Below are 22,660 nucleotides of genomic sequence, written 5' to 3'. Positions count from 1 at the left end.
GCCCCAACTGAAATTTTTGCTGAGACTGGATTGTCCACTCTCAGGAACAATGCTTTAACCTATGACCAATGTTCTCATAATGTCAAGGAGACAGGGGGAATATAACTCAAGGTGGTAAGGCTGAGGTTTTAATGTACTCTCAAGCTAAGAACTGTCCTCAAGTTGCTAGTCTGTGACAGATGCAGTACTGCAGCAGGGTACTATCTACTGGTCAGGCTGATGCGACTGAAATTTCCTCTTTGAAAAATAGTGAATGAATGGTGGCAAGCTAGAAATTATGGAGGGCTGGAAGAGATACATCATATGGTTGGTTCGTGGGATGTCATTGAGCAATTAATTTGCGATGCCATCATTGCAATTTCAATAATGCCCAAGAGGTAAGATCTCAGACACCATTTAACATTCTAGGCAATCAATTAGGAAGGAAAATGTGCCATCTCGGTCAGAAACTGGGTCTAGGATCCAGGGCATTTCACAGATTTTAATTCTCTTTCTCTAACTGCCTGTAATAATCAATCAATGGATGACTATCAACAGCCTGTGTTATGGCAACGCTGGCCCACCATATCACGGATATTCCAATCCTCTCTCTGAAAGTAAAACCACCTTATACATTATCTATTCCACTTCTGAAAAACATCCCTCACCTGAAAAAGTATCTTTCTTTATCCACAGATGCTGCATTACTTGCAGAGTGTTTCCAGCACTTTCTGTTTGTGCAGATACAATATCTCACTAAATTCAGGAATTTGATGAAAAGATTTGAGGGGATGATGGTGTTGAACAGTCGATGAACAGAATGGCATACTTATTATTTTCCATATACTTCTAATCCTTCATGGACTTATTTCTCTTTGGTGAGAACTCATTAACTATAGACAACAGATTTAAAGACATTTTGGAAGGTTTACAATGGGCAAGGAAGCATTTCACAGTCAGTCTGAAGAAGGGTCTCGACCCGAAACGTCACCCATTCCTTCTCCCCCGAGATGCTGCCTGACCTGCTGAGTTACTCCAGCATTTTGTGAATAAAAACCTTTGATTTGTACCAGCATCTGCAGTTATCTTCTTAAGCATTTCACAGAGTTGTGGGGTCTGAAATATCATATGGAAGAATCAGAAACTTCCAATTCAAGCGATGCAAATCTGTCAATGCACTTAAAATGTCATAACCGCACTAAGCCTGAGCTAGAATGGGAGAGAGAAGGGAGGAGGGGGGCAGAGCAAAAGAGAGACATGTGGGATGCAGAGTGGAGGTAGGAGAGATGAACGATTAAGTGTGTAGGGTGGACGTGGGAAGGAAAAGAGGCACAAAGAAAAAGAGGGAAAGAAGATAGCAAAAATAAAAGGAAGCCAGCAAGCCTTGTAATAATGCACGTTTTGAAGGGCAGTGACTGGTATAATATAGGAAATACAGAAACAAAGTCCCACATAGAAACATAGAAAATAGGTGCAGGAGTAGGCCATTCGGCCCCTCGAGCGAACACCGCCATTCAATATGATCACGGCTGATCATCCAAAATCAGTACCCCATTCTGCCTTTTTCCCATATCCCTTGATTCCCTTAGCCCTAAGAGTTAAATCTAACTCGAAAACATCCAGCGAATTAGCCTCCACTGCCTTCTGTGGCACAGACTCACAACTCTTTGGGTGACATCTATGAGATCAGGGCGATAATCCCTTTTCCATGCTATCTAAGGTGTAAATATTGCCCATATCACAGATTGTTAACCTTTCTTTAAATAGTGCCATGAAGTTATGAAGTGGACTTTACCCACAACCATTCAACCTATCCATTCACTAAAAGTGATACTTCTTAAGTGTGTTACCAGAATCTTTCTCCTTCTGTGTTGATACATCCCTGTGCCCAGTAATTGCGCACTCAACTTTTCGGTGATCATCTCAACGTCATCAGTTACGCAGACTAATAAGTACCTAATGTTTCATTATAAGATGCAGCTAGAGGACAGACCTGTCAACTTGGTTGGGAATCCATTGAAAAAGGTAGAAAAGTTAAGCTGCATTTATACCACTTGTCTCTATCCTAGTTCCTGTTATTGATAAATTCACAAATGGGGAGAGTGTAAGAAGAAGATGAAGCCAAGGTTCTATGGGTGACCACCAAGATGAAAGTACATGGGCAGGAAGTGTGATGAAGATTGTTGAATTGATCTTTTGGGTGGGCAACGGAGATCAAAACCTTAAATTAATTCAAAAGCAATTATGGGACAACCTTTCCCCTAGATTTATGGAATAGTCTTATAAATTTTATTTATCTTGTGATTCAAACATTAAACAGAAATATACAGCTGGAAGATATCAAATTCAATTTCCAAATCGTCCAGTATCCCTGACTAACGTTTCTGTTGTAAAGGCAAATAAAGAAAGATGGGTTCTACAGGCACACCACCAATTTTCCAGCTCCCTTGGTTCCAGAGCCATTGCTGAACCAACAGAGAGAGGTCACATAACAATAATCACTGCAGATGTAGGCAATTAACCCTTTAGGGACAGAGGCACATGTCCCGAAAGAGTGTGTGCCACATGGCGCATTTCCATCTGGTTCAATTATGCTTTATTTGTCACATATGACATTTTTTGCATACATTACACATGCAAACGCCACCATCTTTTGGCGCCATTTCCAAAGTCTCGTCGGCAGGTGCGTTCAATGTACTGGAGCACTTCCTGTGAACCAACTCTGAAGGGTCCAGATCTGAAACGATGTCTGCCCATTCCCTCCATAGATTCTGCCTGACTCGTTGAGTTCCACCAGCACTTTCTTTGGCTCAAGATTCCACCATCTGAAAGTTTGTTGTGTCTCTATTAGTCTACTGGTGCATTTCAATATTGTAAAATACTGCCATTGAAGAGATAATATTGCAATTTATTTTTACATTTAAATAGCTTCTCCGAATGCCTGTCAAATGTCAAACTGGGCTTCAGAGCTCACTTCACTGACTCACTGAAATATATTCCCCGAGTTGTCGTCGCTCTAAGAATATTCTTCACGTTGTTGTTTTGAAATGCATGGCTTAAATTAATGCGAAATATTTGGAAATCCCAAGGAATAAAGGAACAGCAACTCACACCTGGTATTTCAATTGCGTTTGGCTGCAATGTTTGAGCTATGTGAAAATATGGATTTTCCAGCAGGCAATTTACTCATACACAAAACCATATTGAACTATTTATTCTGCACCCACATAGCAACATGTAATGTATGACACTGCATTAGTTTAATCATAGAGCGAGGCAAAATAGCTAAAATGCAAACATTGAATGCTTCATATTCAACAATATTGTGTTATAACAAACCATCATCTATTGTGGGGTCAAGGAAAGAGCGTTCACGTCTTGGTTCTTGGTCTTCCAAAATATTCCAAATGGAATATAAACTGGAGGTCGCGGTCCTGTTTCCACCAATCCTTCCACTACTACGCACAAGAAGCACAAGACGCGATTGTATGCTGATGCCGAGAGGTGTGTTCAGCTCTGGCTGAACAATTTCTAATCTTGTGATGTGGACACGATAAGAAGATCATCTATTGCAATGTTTGTTGGGAAAAAATTACGTGTGTAAATAGAACTTAAGTTTTACTCCCGAAAGAACGCGTGCCACACGCAATGCCATCTCTGGTCGCCTATTGAACTAGTCTGGCTGTTGCAGGAATTTCAAGTGCGCTGTCATAATTTTCTCCAGATTAAAGGAGGTGCAAGACCATCTGTTGCCGGAAAATCGGTAGTGTATCTGTAGACTAGTTGGCCTACTTTCTGACAGTGGAAAATGTGGGAATCCATGACTGATACATAAATACGATCTTATGAAAAGCAGTCATTTGGAGTTCACAACATCATCACCTGCAAACTCCATCTTTAAACTCACTGATGGCATCACTGTTGTTGAACAAATTATAGATCCCGATAAGTCAGGATATAGGGGGGAGATTGATCATCCAATTGAATGATTCCAGAACAACAACCTTATTCTCAACGTCAATGAAACCAAGGAACTGATTGTTACCTTTTGAAGAGGAAGGCTGAGGGTCCACAATCCTGTGTTGATCAACATGTCGGTGGTGGAGATAGTCAACAATTTCTGGGGTGTACACATCCCTGAAGATCTGTCATGGACCCTAAACATTGATGCAACCATAAAGAAAGCCCATCAATGCCCCTACTTCCTTAGAAGATTGAGGAGATTCATTTTGTCGACAAATACTCTCTTGAACTTCTACAAGTCCACAGTAAAGAGAATATGGACTGGTTGCATCATGGCAAAGTTTGGCAACGCAAACACCCAGGAACAAAGGAGATTACAAAAAGTGGCAAACACTGCCCAATGCATCATTGTTAGTGACCTTCCCACTGTTGAAGAGATCTATAGGAGTTGCTGTTTCAAAAGGTCAACGGCATCATTGAGGACCCAAACCACCCTGGCAATGCTCTCATTTCACTCCTGTCATTTGGAAGAAGGTAGTGGAGTCTGACAACTGTAACATCGATTGGTTCAGGAACAGCTTCTTCCCAACTACCATAAGGTTATCAAACACTATGGACTCCATACTACGAATTCCCTTGGTGGCACAAAAAAACTTTGTGTTTTGGTTTGTACTATATTGTGTTTTTTATTTATTGAACTTCTATTTTTGTTTGTTTTTATGTTATCTATTGAGCATTGTGTTTACAAATCTGTTACGCTGCTGTTCACAAACCTGTTTCATTGTTCTGTTTCGGTGCATATGACAATAAAACACTCCTGACTCTTGACATTTAAATGTGTCGTTATTACATTGGTGTGGTGTAACTTCTGGATGCCACGGGACCCAACAACCTACATTCTTTATGAATGACAGATGAATGAACTGAGCATGCTGTAACCAGATACTGAATGTTGACGTTACAAAAATAAGTGGGAAAGTAAATTACAAAGTGAACACAAAGAGTATTTAAAGGGATATAGAAGGGTTAAATAAGTGAAAATAAAGTTTGGCAGATGGAGTATAAAATGAGAAATGAGAGGTTATAGAATTTAGTAGATTTGGATATGGGACATATGCAGGCAGATGGGACAATCTCAGGTTGGACAAGTTGGGCCAGAGGGCCTATTTCTATGCTGTATAACTCTATGATTCTATGTATAAAAAAAATACTGGTGAGATGGTGAGAGAGTACAGATAGATCTGGGTGTATTTATACATCAGACAGAAAGTTAGCATGCATTTTCAGTAAAGTATTGGAAAGCCAAACAGTATATTGACCATTGTTGCAAGGGAATGAATAATTAAAATAGGGGTAGTATTGTTACAGCTACACAGAGCATCAGTAAGATCACAACTGAAATACTGCATTCACGTCATCCTTATTATCTGCTTAGTAGCTTAGTACTTGCAAGGTCCACTTCATTTATTCCCAGAGGCATAAAAGTGAAGGAATGCTACATGTACGAGCAATTTTGGTCTTTCCTCAGGTTTGCTAAGCTTCAGCTTGAACATTTCAGCTTGTTCAAGCTGAAGCTTGGCAAACATGAGGAAAGATCATTGCCAGAGCCTCAGGGGTATCCATGGGGTTTTTTTTCTCTGTGGAACGTCGTCACCCTTACCCCTCACAACTAATGAGGACTTGAATGACTGGTTTTGTTCTGATTTAAAGAAATACTCACATTGGAGCAGATCAGAGTTCACTTGATTAAGCTCGGAATAAAAGGATTATCTTTTGAGAAATGGCACAAAGGGTCATCTTATTGAAACATAAGATTCCGAAGGCTTGCTGTTGCAGATACAGAAAAACCTTATCTCCTTCTGGAGGAACCTAGAACTAGAAAGCCTGGTTTCAGGAACAGGAGTCAAAAATTTAAGGCGGGGATGAGGTAGTTTGTTTTTAGATGATCATGAAACATGGAATTTTCTACAATAGAATGCTTTAGAGACTGAGTCAATTAATATATTAAAAACTGAAATGGACATTTTTGGGGGGTTTATAGGAGTGGTACAAGAAAGGGACCAGAAAGGAGTGAGTTGAGGCCAATATCAGCTCAGATGTATTGTAATTGAATAGAAAGAGCAAGCTTGAGGGTCAATTCAGCTTTCTGCTGCTCTTGTTTCTTATGTCAGATTTGAGAATGTAACTCGTGGTAAATTTCATGTTTGCACGACTGCAACAAATAACCAAATTGTTTAATTAATATCCTTCCAAGCAAGTCTGTGCAGTTGGCAGCATTACACTGCTTGAACAGTGACTTGCAACTCTGGTGTCAAGTTGACTGAGACAATTTAAACTGGGTAGAAGTGCCACAGAGCTACTTACTCAAAGAGGGATTAGGGAAGGCTTCTTTCTTCGCTGAAACATGGTTCACCCCTGACTCACTTGGCCCTGAGGGTTTCTCCATTTATTGTGTCGACTGTATGGAATCCTCAGACAAGAGCAAAGGTGGCCATGTCTGCTTATATCAATGTTTCATTGTATACTGATAAGAGTCTTAGCTCATTTCTGCTCCCCTGACCTTTTCTTAAAACGCCGTCCCTTTTATCCACCTAGAGGATTTCTCTCTACAATCTTGTTAGCGGTGGCCCTGGGCAAATTATACTCAGTTGTCAATTCTCTTGAGACAAAAAACCCTGATATCCTGGACTTCAACCTAGCCAACTTCAGGAACATACTTCCCAAATGCCATCAGCATGCCTCCTAATTCATGTGACGTATTAACACTGTCGACTACTGCTACTCCAGATCAAGTACACCTATCCATTCATCCCTCACCCTCACTTGGGGTAATCTGAACATTTGTCAGTGGTGTTTCTGCTAGTCTGAGGCACCAAAAAAGAGAGTAATACACCAGTGGTTTGAGGAGGACTGCCTCAAGTCCGCGTTCAAGACCACTTGACTCAGCTTCAAAGAGTATACTTCAGTCATCACCGGTTTCATCAAGAAACGTGTTGATGTCTGCATTTCAACAAAGACAATTAGGTTCTGTCCCAGCCAGAAATCTGCGATGACCAGGGAGATAGATACACTCTTTGTTAAAATCCAGATCTGAGGCATTCAAGGATGACCCTGCATTGTACAGTAAGACCAAGATCTTCATGGAGCTATCAGGGATGCTGAGAGAATTCCAAAACAAGTTTGAAGCTCAATTCAATCAACTGTAGCAGGGTGTGAATATCACCACGGACTACAGGCGAAAATCCGGGGCGATCTCTATCAGATGAGCTCAATGCCTTTTATGCCCATTTTGAACAGGAAAACTACGTTCCACCAAAACATGTCCCCCAACCCCTGCTGACTTTGTCCCAATAATCCTGATGGCAGGTCAGATTTGCTTTCACATTGGTAAACCCTCGTATGTAAAGGGTAAACTCACATAGGTAAAAGCAGCTGACCTGGATAGACTCCCTGAACGGATTCTGAAATTGTGCACCAATCAACTGCTGGTAGAAAGCTGCTTCACAGCGCCAAAGACTTCAGGTCGATCCTGACCTCAGGTGCTTTGTGTGCAGCTTGCACATTCTCCCTATGACCACGTGCATTTCTTCCGGGTGCTCGGGTTTCCTTCCACATCCCAAAGATGTGTGGATTTGTAAGTTAATTGATCTGTAATTTCCCATGGTGTGTAGGGGGTGGATGCATGAATGGGTTAACGTATAACTAATGTGAATGGGTGGTCGATGGTCAGCGTGCGCTCGGTGGGCCGAATGGCCTATTTCCATGTTGCAATTCTAAACTAAATTAGACTAAACCGGCCACTGTCTTTGCTCACATCTTCTACCTCTCATTTCAAGTCTTCTGTCCCCATTTGCTTCAGGGAAACCCACATCATTCCAGTCCCCAACACAAATAATATGACCTGTCTCAATGATTACTGTCCAGTAGCTCTAAGATCAACCATAAGGAAGTACTTTGAAAAACTGGTTATGGCCCACATTTGCATCAGTCACCCAGATGATTTAGAAGTCTTGCAAATTAGCTGCAGGAAAAAGACATTCAGTCTGGATCACCTCGAAACTAGGAACACCCACGTCACAATGTAGAAAAAAGGAACTGCAGATGCTGGTTTACACAAAATGATGGAGAAACTCAGTGGTCAGGCAGCATCTCTGGAGAACATGTTTAGCTGACATTTCGGCCTGGACCCTTCTTCAGGCTGACTTTGCAGGGACGGGGGAGAAAACTGAAAGATAGGAGGGGCAGGACAAGCCTGGCAGGTAATTGGTAGATACAGGTGAGAGGGGGGAGGATTTGATAGGCAGATGGTTGGGCAATGATCAGAGATGAAAAGACAGAAGGTGTGAGACAAAAGGATTGTTGTGAAATATGAAGCTAAGGGAAGGAATGAGGTGGAAGGGAAGGGGAGAAATAGATGCGTGTCCTGGTGCAGGATAGGAGAGAAGGGGAAGGGTAAGGTCTGGGGGAAGTAGGGAGAGGGGGTGGGTTTGTAGTTACCTAAAATTAAAGAATTCAATGTTCATACCATTGGGTTGTAAGCTACCCAAGCGGAAATGTGGTGTTGTTCCTCCAGAATGTGTGTGGCAGCAGAGGAGGCCCAGGACAGAATTGTTAGTATGGGAATGAAAAGAGGAGTGAAAATGGTTAGCAACCAGCAGATCCAGTAGCCCTTGGCAGACTGAGCGCAAGTGTCCAGCGGTGCAGGCTCGAAGGGCCGAATGGCCTACTCCTGCACCTATTTTCTATGTTTCCATGTTTCTATGAAACAGTCACCAAGTGTACACTTGGTCTCGCACCTATGTCAGGATGTTATTCATTGAGGGCTGTAGCCTACACCATAATATCAAATAAGCTCATTCCTAAACTTCTAGACCTTGGGCTTGAGGCCTCCATCTGCATCTGAACTTCCTGAACGACAGATCTCAGTCAGTCAGAATTAGTGCCACAATCTCAGGATCAGGCAGCATCTCAGGAGAGAAGGAATGGGTGACGTTTCGGGTCGAGACCCTTCTTCAGACTTCTCCAATTTTAGATAGTTCCTCTGACCCTCTCTTCCCCTCCCCCTTCCCAGTTCTCCCTCTATCTTCCTGTCTCCACCAATATTTTTCCTTTGTCCCGCCCCCCTGACATCCGTCTGAAGAAGGGGCTCGACCTGAAACGTCACCCATTCCTTCTCTCCTGAGATGCTGCCTGACCTGCTGAGTTACTCCAGCATTTTGTGAAATAAATACTTTCAATTTGTACCAGCATCTGCAGTTATTTTCTTACAATCTCAGGGTCCCAAGGTCCAGAAGTTTAGGGATGAGCTTAGTCACTATTTTGGTGTCAACTGCAGCTCAGCTTGAAAAGTTTGCAAAAATGTTGAATCTTCTCAGACACCTAAGAAAGTAAATACACTAAGTAGTGCCACCAGCAGTGGCTGCCTCGCCAACCAACAGTCTGTCTCTTTCTTCTTTTTTGTTATTTTTAGTATGTGTTAAAAGTATGTTTTAGTGTTCCTTGGTTTGTTTTATGTGGGGGGTGGGGGTGGGGGTGGGGTTGGGGGAAACCTTTTTTTAATCTCTTGGCGGAGATGCAATTATTTACCGTATCGGATCTCCGTCCGCACTGCAGCCGAACATCGTGGAGTTGGCGGCCTTTCCTGGAGACCGACCCGGCGCTCCAAGCCGCAGGAGCCTGTAGGACTTTAACATCGCGGAGCAAGTGGTCTCTGGTAAGAAGAGGCCGACACGGGAGCTCCATGCCGCGGAGAGTTTCAACCGCCCCAACACTGGAGTTTCGACCACCCCGACGGGGGCTTCCATCGTCGGCTGCAGGGGCTTTGATCGCCCCGACCGCGGATGGTGTGACTGCCCCGACCGCAGGAGAACAAAGAGGAAGATTGAACTTTATTGCCTTCCATCACAGTGAGGAATCTGGAATCCGCTGTGATGGATGTTTATGTTAACTTTTATGTGGTTGTGTGTCTTGTTGCTTTTTACTTTATGGCTGTATGGTAACTCAAATTTCACTGTACCTTAATTGGTACAGGTGACAATAAGCTGACCTTGAAACCTTGATGCGCTGCCCTGATCACTGTATTAGTGTGAAGGAAACAGTTTAAATTGCTGGTGACATGGATGCCTCAGAACTTGAAGCTGTTTATCATCTCCACAGCAGCTCTTTTGATGAGGATAGGGTTGTGTTCACCCCATCTCTTTACCAGATCAACAACCAATTTTTTCACCTTGTTAGGGAGTATTCCGACAATATATGTCTCAGGCTGGTATGGCACCTGCCCTGCTCTTAACCACCTGAACCCTTAGAGAGTGATGAACACAGCCCAGTCTATTGCAAGCTTGTCATTACTGTTCATTAGGTCCAGCTTGAACATGATTTGTATTAGGAAGGATGGGAGTATCATCAGGGATGCATGCCATCCCTGCCATTCCCTTTTTCTCTTCTACTTTCTGGGAAAATACGAGCTTCAAAGCTCGGGCATCCAGACAGAAGTTTCTACCCCGATACTGTCCGGCTCCTGAAACAATCACGTCTTGTACACCCAAATGTGCTGCCATGTTCTCTTACATTTAACTCGACTTCATTCAGTTTTCTGTTATTGTGCTTTAACATTCTTTGCACTACCCGCCCGTGGCACAATAATCTTGTACCATTCTGTTGCTTTGGACTCGTATTTATTGGATTTATCATTACACATTTTCTCTGTGAATTACAGACAAACAAGGAATTTTATTGCAACTTGATGTACAAGACAATAAACTGATCTGAATCTAAATCTTCTCACAAGTGTTGAATTTTGGGACAGATATTGAATTGGAGCCTTGTCGGTCAGTACTAGTGGAAGTAAAAGATCCTGTTATACTTTTTTCAAATAAGAACAAGAGTTGTCCTAATGCTAATTCTAAAATGAATTCCTCATTCAACGCAACCAAAACAATTGAATTTATATTGTTCTCACTGCCATGACTCACACAAAAATCACCGATTTAATGGTTGTAAATTGCTTTTGAAATATCCTAAACAGGTATAAAGGGCCAACATATTCCACCCGGGTACAGATTTATGTGAGTTGCCAAACAGCAAATGCGAGCTCCAACTGAGATTTGCGCAGCTGTGGGTAACATGTAGCTGTGACTTGTAAGACCCAAATTATCAAAAGTTCATGATGAAACTCCGGAAGCAACAATTTTAAAAAAAGTAATCCCAGAAATGTTCCCAGTTATCTAATTAAATAAAAGGTCTTCCATTGTCAAAAAAAGACACAAAGTGCTTTTCATCTCGAGCCTTTGTCCACCATCTGCCAATCAAACCTGTATCAACCTATTACCTGCCAGGCTCTGTCCTGCCCTCTTCCACCCTCTCTTCCTGCTTTCTTTCCCCCTCCCCCCCAATCAGTAAGAAAAAAGGACCGCACCCAAAACATAATTCATCCATGTTCTCCAGAAATGCTGCCTGACCAGCTGAGTTACTCCAGCATTTTGTCTTTTTTTGTAAACCTTCTATCTACCGTGCTAGTCCTCCTTGCCTAGTGACAATCCCTTCTCTCATCTCCAACAATCCTCTAATAGAAAAACAGCACTTTGAGCCTTTTTTTTGCCAACCAGTATCTGCATTTCCTTGTCTTTCCATTGTCATTTTGCAATTCATACCTCCTCTGAAGAGAGAATACTTCCGAAAGATAATCCACTGTGAATTTTACAAAGCTCTAAAAACCATTGCTTGTGGACCTTTCTCAATTCCAGTCTGAAGATGGGTCCCGACCCAAAAAGTCACCCATCCATGTCATCCAGATATGCTGCCTGACCCGCTGAATTACTCCAGCATTTTGTGCCTATCCTCCAGATAGCTTGCTAACCCGCTGAGTTACTCCAGCAATTTATGCCTATCCTCCAAATATGCTGCCTGACCGCTTAAAGTCCTCCAGCATTTTGTGTCTATCCTCTAGACATGCTGCCTGACCCGCTGAGATATTGCAGCATTTTGTGTCTATCCTCCAGACATGCTGCCTGACCCGCTGAGATATTGCAGCATTTTGTGTCTATCCTCCAGACATGCTGCTTGACCCGCTGAGATACTGCAGCACATTGTATCGCTTGCAGCCAAGGGTTTGTCGGCGACAATCGAGCTGGCGTCCCGCGTAGCCATGGTGATCGGGCAAAACAATTACGTCACGAAAAGGGTATGGGTGACGTCGTGTCGCGGGCGAGGAGGTGACGCCATGAATCAGGACCTGTGTGGAATACGTTGACGTCAGAGGGCTGAGAAAGGGAGGGGCCCTCTGACGTCACGCAGCGCGGGGGGGCGGGGGTGGGGGTGGAGACGGGCGACAGGAAGATGGCGGCGGGCAGATGATGGCCGAGTTGGGGATGAGGATCGTGTGGCTGTGATCACGGCAGCGTGCGTCATGTGCCGGCGGCGGTGGTAGGAGGTGGAGGAGGAGAAGAAGAAGACAAGGGGAGGGAGGTGGGGAAGGAATCAGGAAACGTCAAGTGGAGGCAACGTCGAGCGAGGCGGCGAGATGGAGGACGTTAACTCCAACGTCAGCGCCGACCTGGAAGTGCGGAAGCTGCAGGAGTTGGTCCGTAAACTGGAGAAGCAGAACGAGCAGCTGAGGACCCGCTCCACCATCCTGAGCCCCAAGCACACGGCGCTGGCACCCGCTCCCGTCCCCGCCCCGGCCGGCAATTCGTGGCAACCGCTCCTCGGCTGCTGCCCCAGCCCGGCCCCGACTGTGGAAGGGGAGGCGCAGTCGCAACTCACGCAACGGGGAGGAGCCGTGACCCAGTCGCCGGGATCCTGCGGCCTCCCGGGCTGGGAGGAGAGCCCCGAGCTGGCCGAGCGCACTGTGTTGGACGAGGTGGCGACGCTGGACCTGGAGACAATGAGTCTGAAGGACGATGGCGAGCAGGACGAGGACAGCTGGTGAGTCGGGGGGCGGGCAGGCACAGTCATACAAGCGGCACCCGCCCTGTGTCTGGCTTTGACACAATGCCTGGTATTGGGATTGGGATGTAACTCATTGCTGCTGCCCCTTCCTTGTAATGTTTGTGATTTCAAAGTTGGTGTTTTTGTATCCACCCCACAGAGGTTGGGTTCCTTTTGAACACCCAGACGTTGATATATGAGTTTAGGGTTAGAAGCAAGTTATATCTTGGTCGTATTCTACTGCCATGAGATACGGCTTTCCGTTCCCTCGATTCAAATTAACAATTCGAGTTCTTGGCTGGTTAAAGCCATGGAAAATGTAGTGTTTTCATTGGGGTTTCTACATGTTGAATTTTTAATATTTATGGAAACAATGGCGCAGTTAAATGCGTTAATTTTTTTTGTGACATAAATTGTTACAGGAGCGATGAAGGCGATTTTGCATTGTAAGCAAGCCTATCCCTTGAAGCAACAGTACTGATTCTACTATGTTTAACTAGTGTTTCTTGGCATAACGTTTCCTACGATCCTATGCTGGTAAGAATCAGATAATCCTAGTACAAAGCTCTTTGTAACTTGTGTAGGTAGGAACTACAGATGCTGGTTTAAACCGAAGATAGACACAAAAAGCTGGAGTAAATCAGCCGGTCAGACAACATCTCTGGAGAAAAGAAATAGGTGACGTTTTGGGTCGAGACCCTTCTTCAGACCTGTAACTTGTTTGGTTTCATCCTTTCAAATCCACTCTAGAATGAGTCATATGCATTGTTTCCTTTAATATACACATTGGCCCTATTGATATACTTTGACATCTTCATATATTTAATTAGCCAAAGCCACAAAATGTGTGTATAACTGCATGTTCTTCAGAGATGCAGAAATAAAAAAATACTCTACTAATGTGCCACCTGTCATCCTGCTTCATGTTGCTTGACCAGGACAGAACCTCATTTTTGAATATGGTTGGTGTTGCCACCCAATATTTGACCTGATGAATTAAGATTTTGTGGGGTCTGGGTTCAATATTAAAAACATTTAGAGCCACTCCTGTCTGCCATTGCACTGCCATTTCTGGTTAGTTTTCTAAGATGATGAGACAAGATATGCCCAAAGCTTGCGATGGAAAAATCTGCCACATTGTCTTTAAGATATGATTTAAAAATTACCACCATATCAGGCTCTTGCTTAACTGGTCCTTGGAAAGGTTTAGGTGTTCAGACACATGTATTTTGTTGTTTGTGAAGAGGACATTGCCAGGTTGCCTGGCCTGCAATTTGAAGAAGGGTCTCGACCTGGAACGTTACCCAATCCTTCTCTCCAGAGACGCTGCCTGTCCCGCTGAATTACTCCAGTATTTTGCCCTGTCTGAATCTAGTTTGTAGGTTGATGGTAACTTATCCATCGGGCTTTGTTCTGCTTTATCAAGACTACTTCAACAACATCGGTTTTCTGAATCCACATCTTTCTCTGTGTACAAAGAGTGGGGATAAATGGGTTCCTTTCAGAATGGCAGGCAGTAACTAGTGGGGTACCGCAAGGCTCGGTGCTGGGACCGCAGCTATTTACTATATACATTCTTGACTTGGATGAAGGGATTAAAAGTACCATTAGCAAATTGGCAGATGATACAAAGCTGGGTGGTAGTGTGAACTGTGAGGAAGATGCTATGAGGTTGCAGGGTGACTTGGACAGGTTGTGTGAGTGGGCAGATGCATGGCAGATGCAGTTTAATGTGGATAAGTGTGAGGTTATCCACTTTGGTGGTAAGAATAGGAAGGCAGATTATTATCTGAATGGTGTCAAGTTAGGAACAGGGGACGTACAACGAGATCTGGGTGTCCTCGTGCATCAGTCACTGAAAGGAAGCATGCAGGTACAGCAGGCAGTGAAGAAAGCCAATGGAATGTTGGCCTTCATAACAAGAGGAGTTGAGTATAGGAGCAAAGAGGTCCTTCTGCAGTTGTACAGGGCCCTAGTGAGACCGCACCTGGACTACTGTGTGCAGTTTTGGTCTCCAAATTTGAGGAAGGATATTCTTGCTATTGAGGGCGTGCAGCATAGGTTTACTAGGTTAATTCCCGGAATGGCGGGACTGTCATATGTTGAAAGACTGGAGCGACTAGGCTTGTATATTCACTGGAATTTAGAAGGATGAGAGGAGATCTTATCGAAACATGATTATTAAGGGGTTGGACACGTTAGAGGCAGGAAACATGTTCCCAATGTTGGGGAGTCAAGAACAAGGGGCCACAGTTTAAGAATAAGGGGTAGGCCATTTAGAACTGAGATGAGGAAAAAAAATTTCAGTCAGAGAGTTGTGAATCTGTGGAATTCTCGGCCTCAGAAGGCAGTGGAGGCCAATTCTCTGAATGCATTCAAGAGAGAGCTAGATAGAGCTTTTAAGGACAGCGGAGTCAGGGGGTATGGGGAGAAGGCAGGAACGGGGTACTGATTGAGAATGATCAGCCATGATCATATTGAATGGCGATGCTGGCTAGAAGGGCCGAATGGCCTCCTCCTGCACCTATTGTCTATTGTCTACAAAGGCTATCATTAATTAACAGAGTAGTACTGTAATGGCCATTAAATCATACATTTATTTCTGTTAGAACTCAACATATGAAACAGCCAATTAACTATTTGCATTCAGGAACAGAGTCTTTTATTTCGCCCTTTTAATTTTGTAATCTCTGGTTTCATCTACTGATTTACTTTGACATTTGAATTCGCTATCCCTTCCATTTGCTGTCTGTTTATAATTTCTTGTACTGATGTTTTTCTCTCCGGTTTTATATTTACACTTACTATCCTTGTCCAAAACATTTAGTTTAAAATCTTCTCTATTTCCCCAATTTTGTTGTTCACTCGACCCTGTTCCCATATAGTTCAGGCGCAGGTTACCCCATCGATACAGCTTTCAATTTCTTCATTGCTGGTCCCAGTGCATCAGGATCCGAAACCAGTTTCTAAATCACCAACATTTGTTTCACGCATTCATTTTTCTAATCTTATTTACCCGGTCCTAATTTCCACATGGCTTAAGTAGCAATCAAAACATTCTTGTCTTGTTCTTATCATATCATATCATATATATACAGCCGGAAACAGGCCTTTCTTCTTCCTAACTTGTGCCTAGCTCTGAAAGGTGATGAAGTAGAACCTCCTAGTCAGATGTGCAGCACTTTGGTCAACGTGGGTTGTTTTTAAATGTGCTATACAAATAAATTGACTTGACTTGACTTTATTTTTGCTGCCTGTGTTGTTGGTGTCCCATGACTACAGAGTCATCCTCCTCCCACTGTGATTTTTTTTCTCCAGCTTGGAGCAGAGGCCTGAAGCCCTTACATCAGACAGGCAATGTAGCCTTCTAGACTTTTGTTTTTGAATGTAGAGAAGTCTCAATCGGTCTCAACTGTTATTCCCCCCTCCCCCCCCCCCCCCCCCATCTACTGTATTCTTGTTTACACACACACACTGGGTTCCAGCACCACAGTATTTTGATCAATTTGTTAAAACTCCTGAATCTTACCTGAACAAACTAGAAAAACGTCAAACCCATTGTCAATTGAACAATTGCAGAACAAAGCTTCTGCACTTTTATTGTTAACTGTATATTTGTAGTCCTATATCCCTAACCACTGCTCAGATCAGCCATCTTTATGGGAATTGACAGCTTCCTTGTGCAAAACATCTAGGTTACATTCCCTGATGAATTGCAGTATCTACGGCTCATCTTCAGTTTAATGACTCTAAAATGTGTGTGCCCTATATTGTACTGGTGTCCAGAAGCCTCCATGTAATGCAACCTTAACATTTCAGCTATCGTACATTCTTAATACATTAATTAACTGTTTGATTATTTTATGCGATTAGTTATTCTTCTTCCGAGGGAAGCTGCTTGGTTTCTTTAGACTTTATTTTAGACTTTAGAGCTACAGCGCAGAAACAGTCCCACCGAATCCGTGCCGACCACCAGTCACCCCATACATTAACACTATCCTACACACTGGGACAATTTTAACCAAAGCCAATTAACCTACATACCTGCACGTCTTTGTGTGGGAGGAAACCAAAGCACCTGGAGAAAACCCATACGGTCACGGGGGGAACGTACAAACTCCATACAATTAGCACCCATAGTCAGGATCGAACCCGGGTCTCTGGCACTGTAAGGCAGCAACTCTACCGCTGAGCCACTATGCCGCCATTACTGAAACTATCTTTATGACTGAAATCCAGATTAACAACCGAATAGAAATTCTCCAATTACTGTAGTGGGATTTGTTAGTTCAGCAACAGTTTGCAAAAAGATTCCTTATATAGTCAGTTGTACACTTTGACTCATTTTTATAGAAAGTGTTCAGAAATTCTACAGCTTTGAGATAAATTATATGAGGTGTAACAGAAAGTCACTTTACGGTCATGGTTGGGCATTTTATATCAAAAAGAAATATTTAATAAGATTATGTCACTGTTATCAGCAATTTTCATGTCATTTTCCTGTACTGTGATTGTGTTTCTATTAATTAATGTACTGGTGAATTGTCTATAGCTAAATTCCCATCAACGTGGAATACCACAGTTTGTGCCAAGAAATGATCTGTCCTTCTGACCTTCCTGGAAATTCCTTTGCTATTGTTAAACTCTTACTAATTATGTCTCTTCATATTGAAAATGTATATATTTATTTATTTCTTAATTCAATCCTCTAACTTGTGAATGCCTCGTATTAATTACAATAACTGCATTTGTTACGTTGACATCGGTATTTCTATCCAAAACCAGGAGCAAAGCATCGAACTGCTGGCAAAACTCAGCAGGTCAGGCAACATCTTTGGAGGGAAATGGATAGTTGACATTTGAAGAAGTTTAAAGAAGGGTCCCAACCCGAAACGCTGTTTGTCCATTTCATTCTACAAATGCTGCCTGATCCACTTGGTTCCTCAAGCAATTTGCTCAGAATTCCACTATCTGCAGTCTTTTGTGCGTCTTTAGGAGTAAAGTAATAGTAGTTTGGTAAAATCTCAAGAAGGAAATGAATTATTACTCAGTATTTTGTTGTTAGAACTCTCCATCTGTAAAGTAGGGCATTCTGTCATGTTATCCATTTTCTCTGTACATTTAAAAACAAATCCTTCCATAACATTGCCACTCTTCATAGTATATTTTCTGATCTAATTTTCATTTTAATCCAATCTGTATCACAACTATTAACATTTGAAACAAATCTTTATATTCAGATGTTAATTTGTTTTATCCTGGTAAATAGGTATCATACAATCACGTTGCTTTAGCAGTTAAAGTTTTATTTTATTGAACCATCAACATATATTAATTTCCCTAAATCTGCTTAAATTTTATCTGACTTTTCCGTCTCAAGAAGACCATAATATCCAGTCCCCATCAAACTTGGAACAGTTCCCACAGTGAACTGTTTTTTAACAGTTTTTAAATGTTATTTTATTTTGTTTTTGCCTGCCTGACATACTTATAGAATTGCAAATATTTGCATTAAACTGATTCCAATCCAGAAATACTTTATTGGTGAGGACAAAGGACCTGGTCTCGGAAGGGTGGTCTGCAGCACTGGGGTTCCGCAGGGAACAGTGTAGCACCATTCTTGTTCACCCTGTACACTGCGGACTTCAGGCACAGCTCTGCAGACTCCTATCTACAGAAGTTCTCTGACGACTCTGCCTTCGTTGGCCTCATCACGGGCGACGAGGACAGGGCGTACAGAGAACTGATCAAGGAGTTTGTGGACTGGTGCCAGCGGAACTACCTCTGGATCAACGCTGGGAAAATCAGGGAGATGGTGGTCGATTTCCGCAGGCGCAGCCAGGTCCCCCTGACACCGGTGAACATCCAGGGAATGGATATCAACAGTAAACCGGACTGGACTGAAAACAACGATGCGCTATACAGAAAGGGCCAGAGCAGACTTTATCTGCTAAGGAGACTCGTGTACTTTGGAGTGCAGGGGGCATGGTGGTTGCATCGGCCATTTTCTATGGAGTGGTCTGCTGGAGCAGCAGCATCTCAGCGGCGGAAGGGAAGAGACTCGACAAGCTGGTCAGGAAGGCCAGCTCTGTCCTGGGTTGCCCCCTCGACTCAGTGCAGGTGGTGGGAGAGAGGAGGATAATGGCAAAGCTAACATCGCTGCTGGACAACGACTCCCACCCCATGCAGGACACTGTCACTGCACTGAGTAGCTCCTTTAGTGACAGACTCCCTCACTCCAAGTGCGTGAAGGAGAGATATAGGAGGTCCTTCCTTCCCGCTGCTGTGAGACTTCACAACCAGCATTGCTCCCAGCAGACGAGTCAACAATAACAGCAAAGAACACACAGAAAACTGATGACAATTTGTATCTTTTATTTATAATGAATGATCTCTTGCTCTCTTGCTATCCACTTTGCTGCTGTAACATTGTAAATTTCCCCGGTGTGGGACGAATAAAGGAATATATTATTCAAGTTTCTCTCTGCTTCATTCTGTATTGAAATTAGAACAGATCCTTGGAAATGAATGGCTCACTTATTATACATTTTGACACAAAATGGTGGTCCTTAGCTGGATAAAATTATTCATTACAGTATACACTGCAGTATAGTAAAGGCACAGCAGTTATCAACTAGCTATGGAGAAGCCTATACTAAAAGTCTGAAGCTGTCTGTTCAAATCTTACCTTGGCCAATAAGCCTGCTGTCCTTGTCCTCGGTATCAGAGATCACACATCTTTGGGGTGTTGTTCGAGTGGTCTGAACAAGTATCTGTAGTGTTAGTGGTACACACTGCAACCACCAGTTGCTGATGGCACAGGGACTGAATGTTTAGGATGGGCAATGAGGTGCAAATCACATGGCCTCCTTTTGCCTGGACATTGATAAGTTTCTTAAGAGTTTGAGCTGCACTCATCTAGGCAAGTGGAAAGTATTCCATCACTCTCCTAATTTGTGTCTTGTAGTTGGTGGTAAAGCCTTTGGGAATCGGGATGAATCATTCACCATAGATGTCCAGCTTATGACCTGCTCTTGTTGCTGCAGTACTTATGTGGCTGGTTAAATTGAGTTTTCATATAATTGTAGTGTGATGTGAAATGTATAAATGCATGTTCAATGCAAATATGTAAAAAACTGGAGTCAAAATGTACGCAGCATGTTGATCAACTGTACAAATCTTTACAGGCTTTTTATTCTCCCAATTAAATGAAACAATAGTGAAGCTTATTATAGCTCACTTTGGGTTCAAATTATGGCAGCCTAGATTCCTGAAGGCATGAGACTAGTTTTAAAGTTAATAGGCAAGTATCAGTAACACCTGTGCAAATGAACATAGAAGAGTACTGGAGGTGACACAGGTAATTGAAGGTATGGCAATGGAAATATAAAGTCTCTCATGCCCATCCTGCTGATCCAGAAGATTAAGAAACATGAGATCCTCTGATAGTTTGGATTCATAATTGGCTGACGGGGTAGTGATGGGGTAGTGATGGAAGGGTATTATTCTGGCTGGAGATCTGTGATCAGCGGAGTTCAGCAGCGATCTGTGCTGTGACTGCTGTTTGTATATAAATGACTTGGACGTAAATAGAGATGGCTGGTTAGTAAGTTTGCGGACAACACAAATGTGTGGAATTGCAGAGAAAGAGGAAAATTGTCAAAGGATCAGTTACAGATGTGGACAGCGAAATGGTAAAGGGAGTTTAATCCAAGCAAGTCTGATGTGTTGTACTTTGGGAGGTCAAATGTAAGGGAAAAGTATACAGTTATTGGCAAGGCCCTAAGCAGTATTGATGGTTCAGAGGGATCTTAGGGTCCAGGTCAATAGCTGCCAGAAAGTGACAACAACGCAATTGAATAGTGGTAAAGAAGGTGTTTGGACTGTTTGTCTTCGTCTATCAGCCAATTGAGGAGAAGATTCAGGAAACATGTTGCAGCTTAAAAACTTTACTTAGGCTGCATTTGGAGTATTATATGCAATTGTGGTCAAAAGGTGTATTGGTTTATTAATAGGAATAACATCTGTTTCAACGTCAAGGCTTTGGAGAGGGTGCAGAGGAGGATTTCCAGAATGCTGCATGGGTTAGAGATTATTAGCAATTAGAGGTTGAACAAACATCGATTGCTTTTGTCTCTGGAGAGATAGAGGCTGAGGGGGGACGATAGAAGTATATAAAGTAACGAGAGGTATAGAGTAGGTAGACCGTCAGAACCGTTTCCCAGGGTGGAAATGCCAAAGATTAGAGGGTATAATTTTTGGGTCAAACGGGGAAAGTTTAAAGGAGATGTGCAGTTCAAGCATTTATTCATACAGAGAGTGGCGGATGCTTGGAACGTGCTGCTAGTGTGGTGGTGGAAGCAGGTTCAATAGTGACGTATGAGCCAATAGTGGCGTATGACGCCCGTACCTCCAGACTCAGGGACAGCTTCATCCCCAGGGCCATAGCTGCTATGAACCGGTCCTGCTGAGCCGGATGGTCACATCGCACAGCGAACCGGCACAAACCTACTTGAACTTTATACTGTTTTAAATCTGTTTCTAATTTTGTTACCTCTGTACAATGACAATAAAGATATATTGTATTGTACTGTATTGAAAGGCATTGAGATAGGCACGTGGGCATACAGGAAATTGAGAGACATAGATTGCATGCGGGGAGAGATTAGTTTAACTTGTCATCATGTTCGGCAAAGACATTGTGGTCCGAAGGCCCTGTGCCTGCGCTGTTCCATGCTTTATTCTATCCAGGCAGCATTATGATGAACCTCTTCTTACATCCTCTCCAATGCCTTCACGTCCTTCATGTAAGAGTACATGAGTCATCAAGATGTGATTTTTTGGGGGGAAAAAACTAATGAGAAAATGAGAAAAGACATTACAAATTGTAAATCAAGCCAATGTTTCAAAGAGCAGAAAATGAGAGAAAAATGCTACAAAGTTGAAATTCAAAGGAGTTAATCATTCTCTTTTGTTTTGCGAATAAATCATTTATTTAATCTGGGAAATTCTTTGTTTACGTTCCATTTTAGGTTATACACATCACCAAAGAGGTTACCAACTCCAGTTCAAAAAGCTTCTAGCCCCTTACAATGGTGCAGGCAGGTGTTGGATCATCCAAGCTCAGATATTGAAACAGCAAAAAGGTCATTGTTGCATAGACTTGATCAAACAATGGCAGGTAAGTAATAAAAAAAACACTGCTTTTCAATATAAATGTGCATTTATATTTCAGAAATAACTTGAATGTGCAAAATACTATTCAAATTGGAGCATATTGTTTGTCACCAAATAAAGTGGCTGATTTCTTTGGTTAAAATAACTTCATTATCAGATATTGAAATAATTTTCGGGAAAGCTCTAGGTGCAATTACTATTCTACAATCCCAACATTGTCAATATTTTGTACTGAATCTGTTTATGACTTTAATGTTGATTCAGGAGAGAAGAGGCCTTGTTGGAACAATCTGCAGGCCACTTCACAGCTTTGTCCTGTATTTCTGTTGTGCAAGTGCCATACAATGACATCTCCAGCATTTGAACTTGTGGCCACCTTCCCACTGGGTACAGAAATACAGTAAAACTATGCAACACAGTGCAACTTTGCGATGCCTGTTGTTCATGCTCTCTATCTTTGGCTGTTCATCCAATTTCTTAAATATTTAGTGAGATCAATTATATGGGTTTAATATATAATTTATTGTTTTTGTTTATTCTTGTGCCTTTTGATTAGCTGAGAGTCCAGTATTGTAGCCTAGCATCTTCAGAGGACCATATAGAAAGTGGACCATAT

At 42.6% G+C, this 22,660-nt stretch overlaps 1 protein-coding gene across 2 annotated transcripts in view; it reads left to right on the top strand.

The window, feature by feature from the left end:
• The first annotated feature begins 12,377 nt into the window (after positions 1–12,377).
• Positions 12,378–22,660, top strand: part of slain2 (SLAIN motif family, member 2) — a 31,640-nt gene continuing 21,357 nt past the window's right edge. For both annotated transcript variants that reach the window (XM_078398763.1, XM_078398762.1), the window contains exons 1-2: positions 12,378–12,864; positions 21,900–22,048. In XM_078398763.1, the coding sequence (XP_078254889.1) occupies positions 12,461–12,864; positions 21,900–22,048 (553 nt within the window). In that variant the 5' untranslated portion in view covers positions 12,378–12,460. The remainder of the gene's footprint in view (positions 12,865–21,899; positions 22,049–22,660) is intronic.

This window comes from Rhinoraja longicauda, chromosome 1 (genome assembly GCF_053455715.1).
Source record: "Rhinoraja longicauda isolate Sanriku21f chromosome 1, sRhiLon1.1, whole genome shotgun sequence".
NCBI lineage: Eukaryota > Metazoa > Chordata > Chondrichthyes > Rajiformes > Arhynchobatidae > Rhinoraja > Rhinoraja longicauda.
Note: the sequence above shows the minus strand (reverse complement) of the source record. Positions and strands in the feature narration are given on the sequence as shown.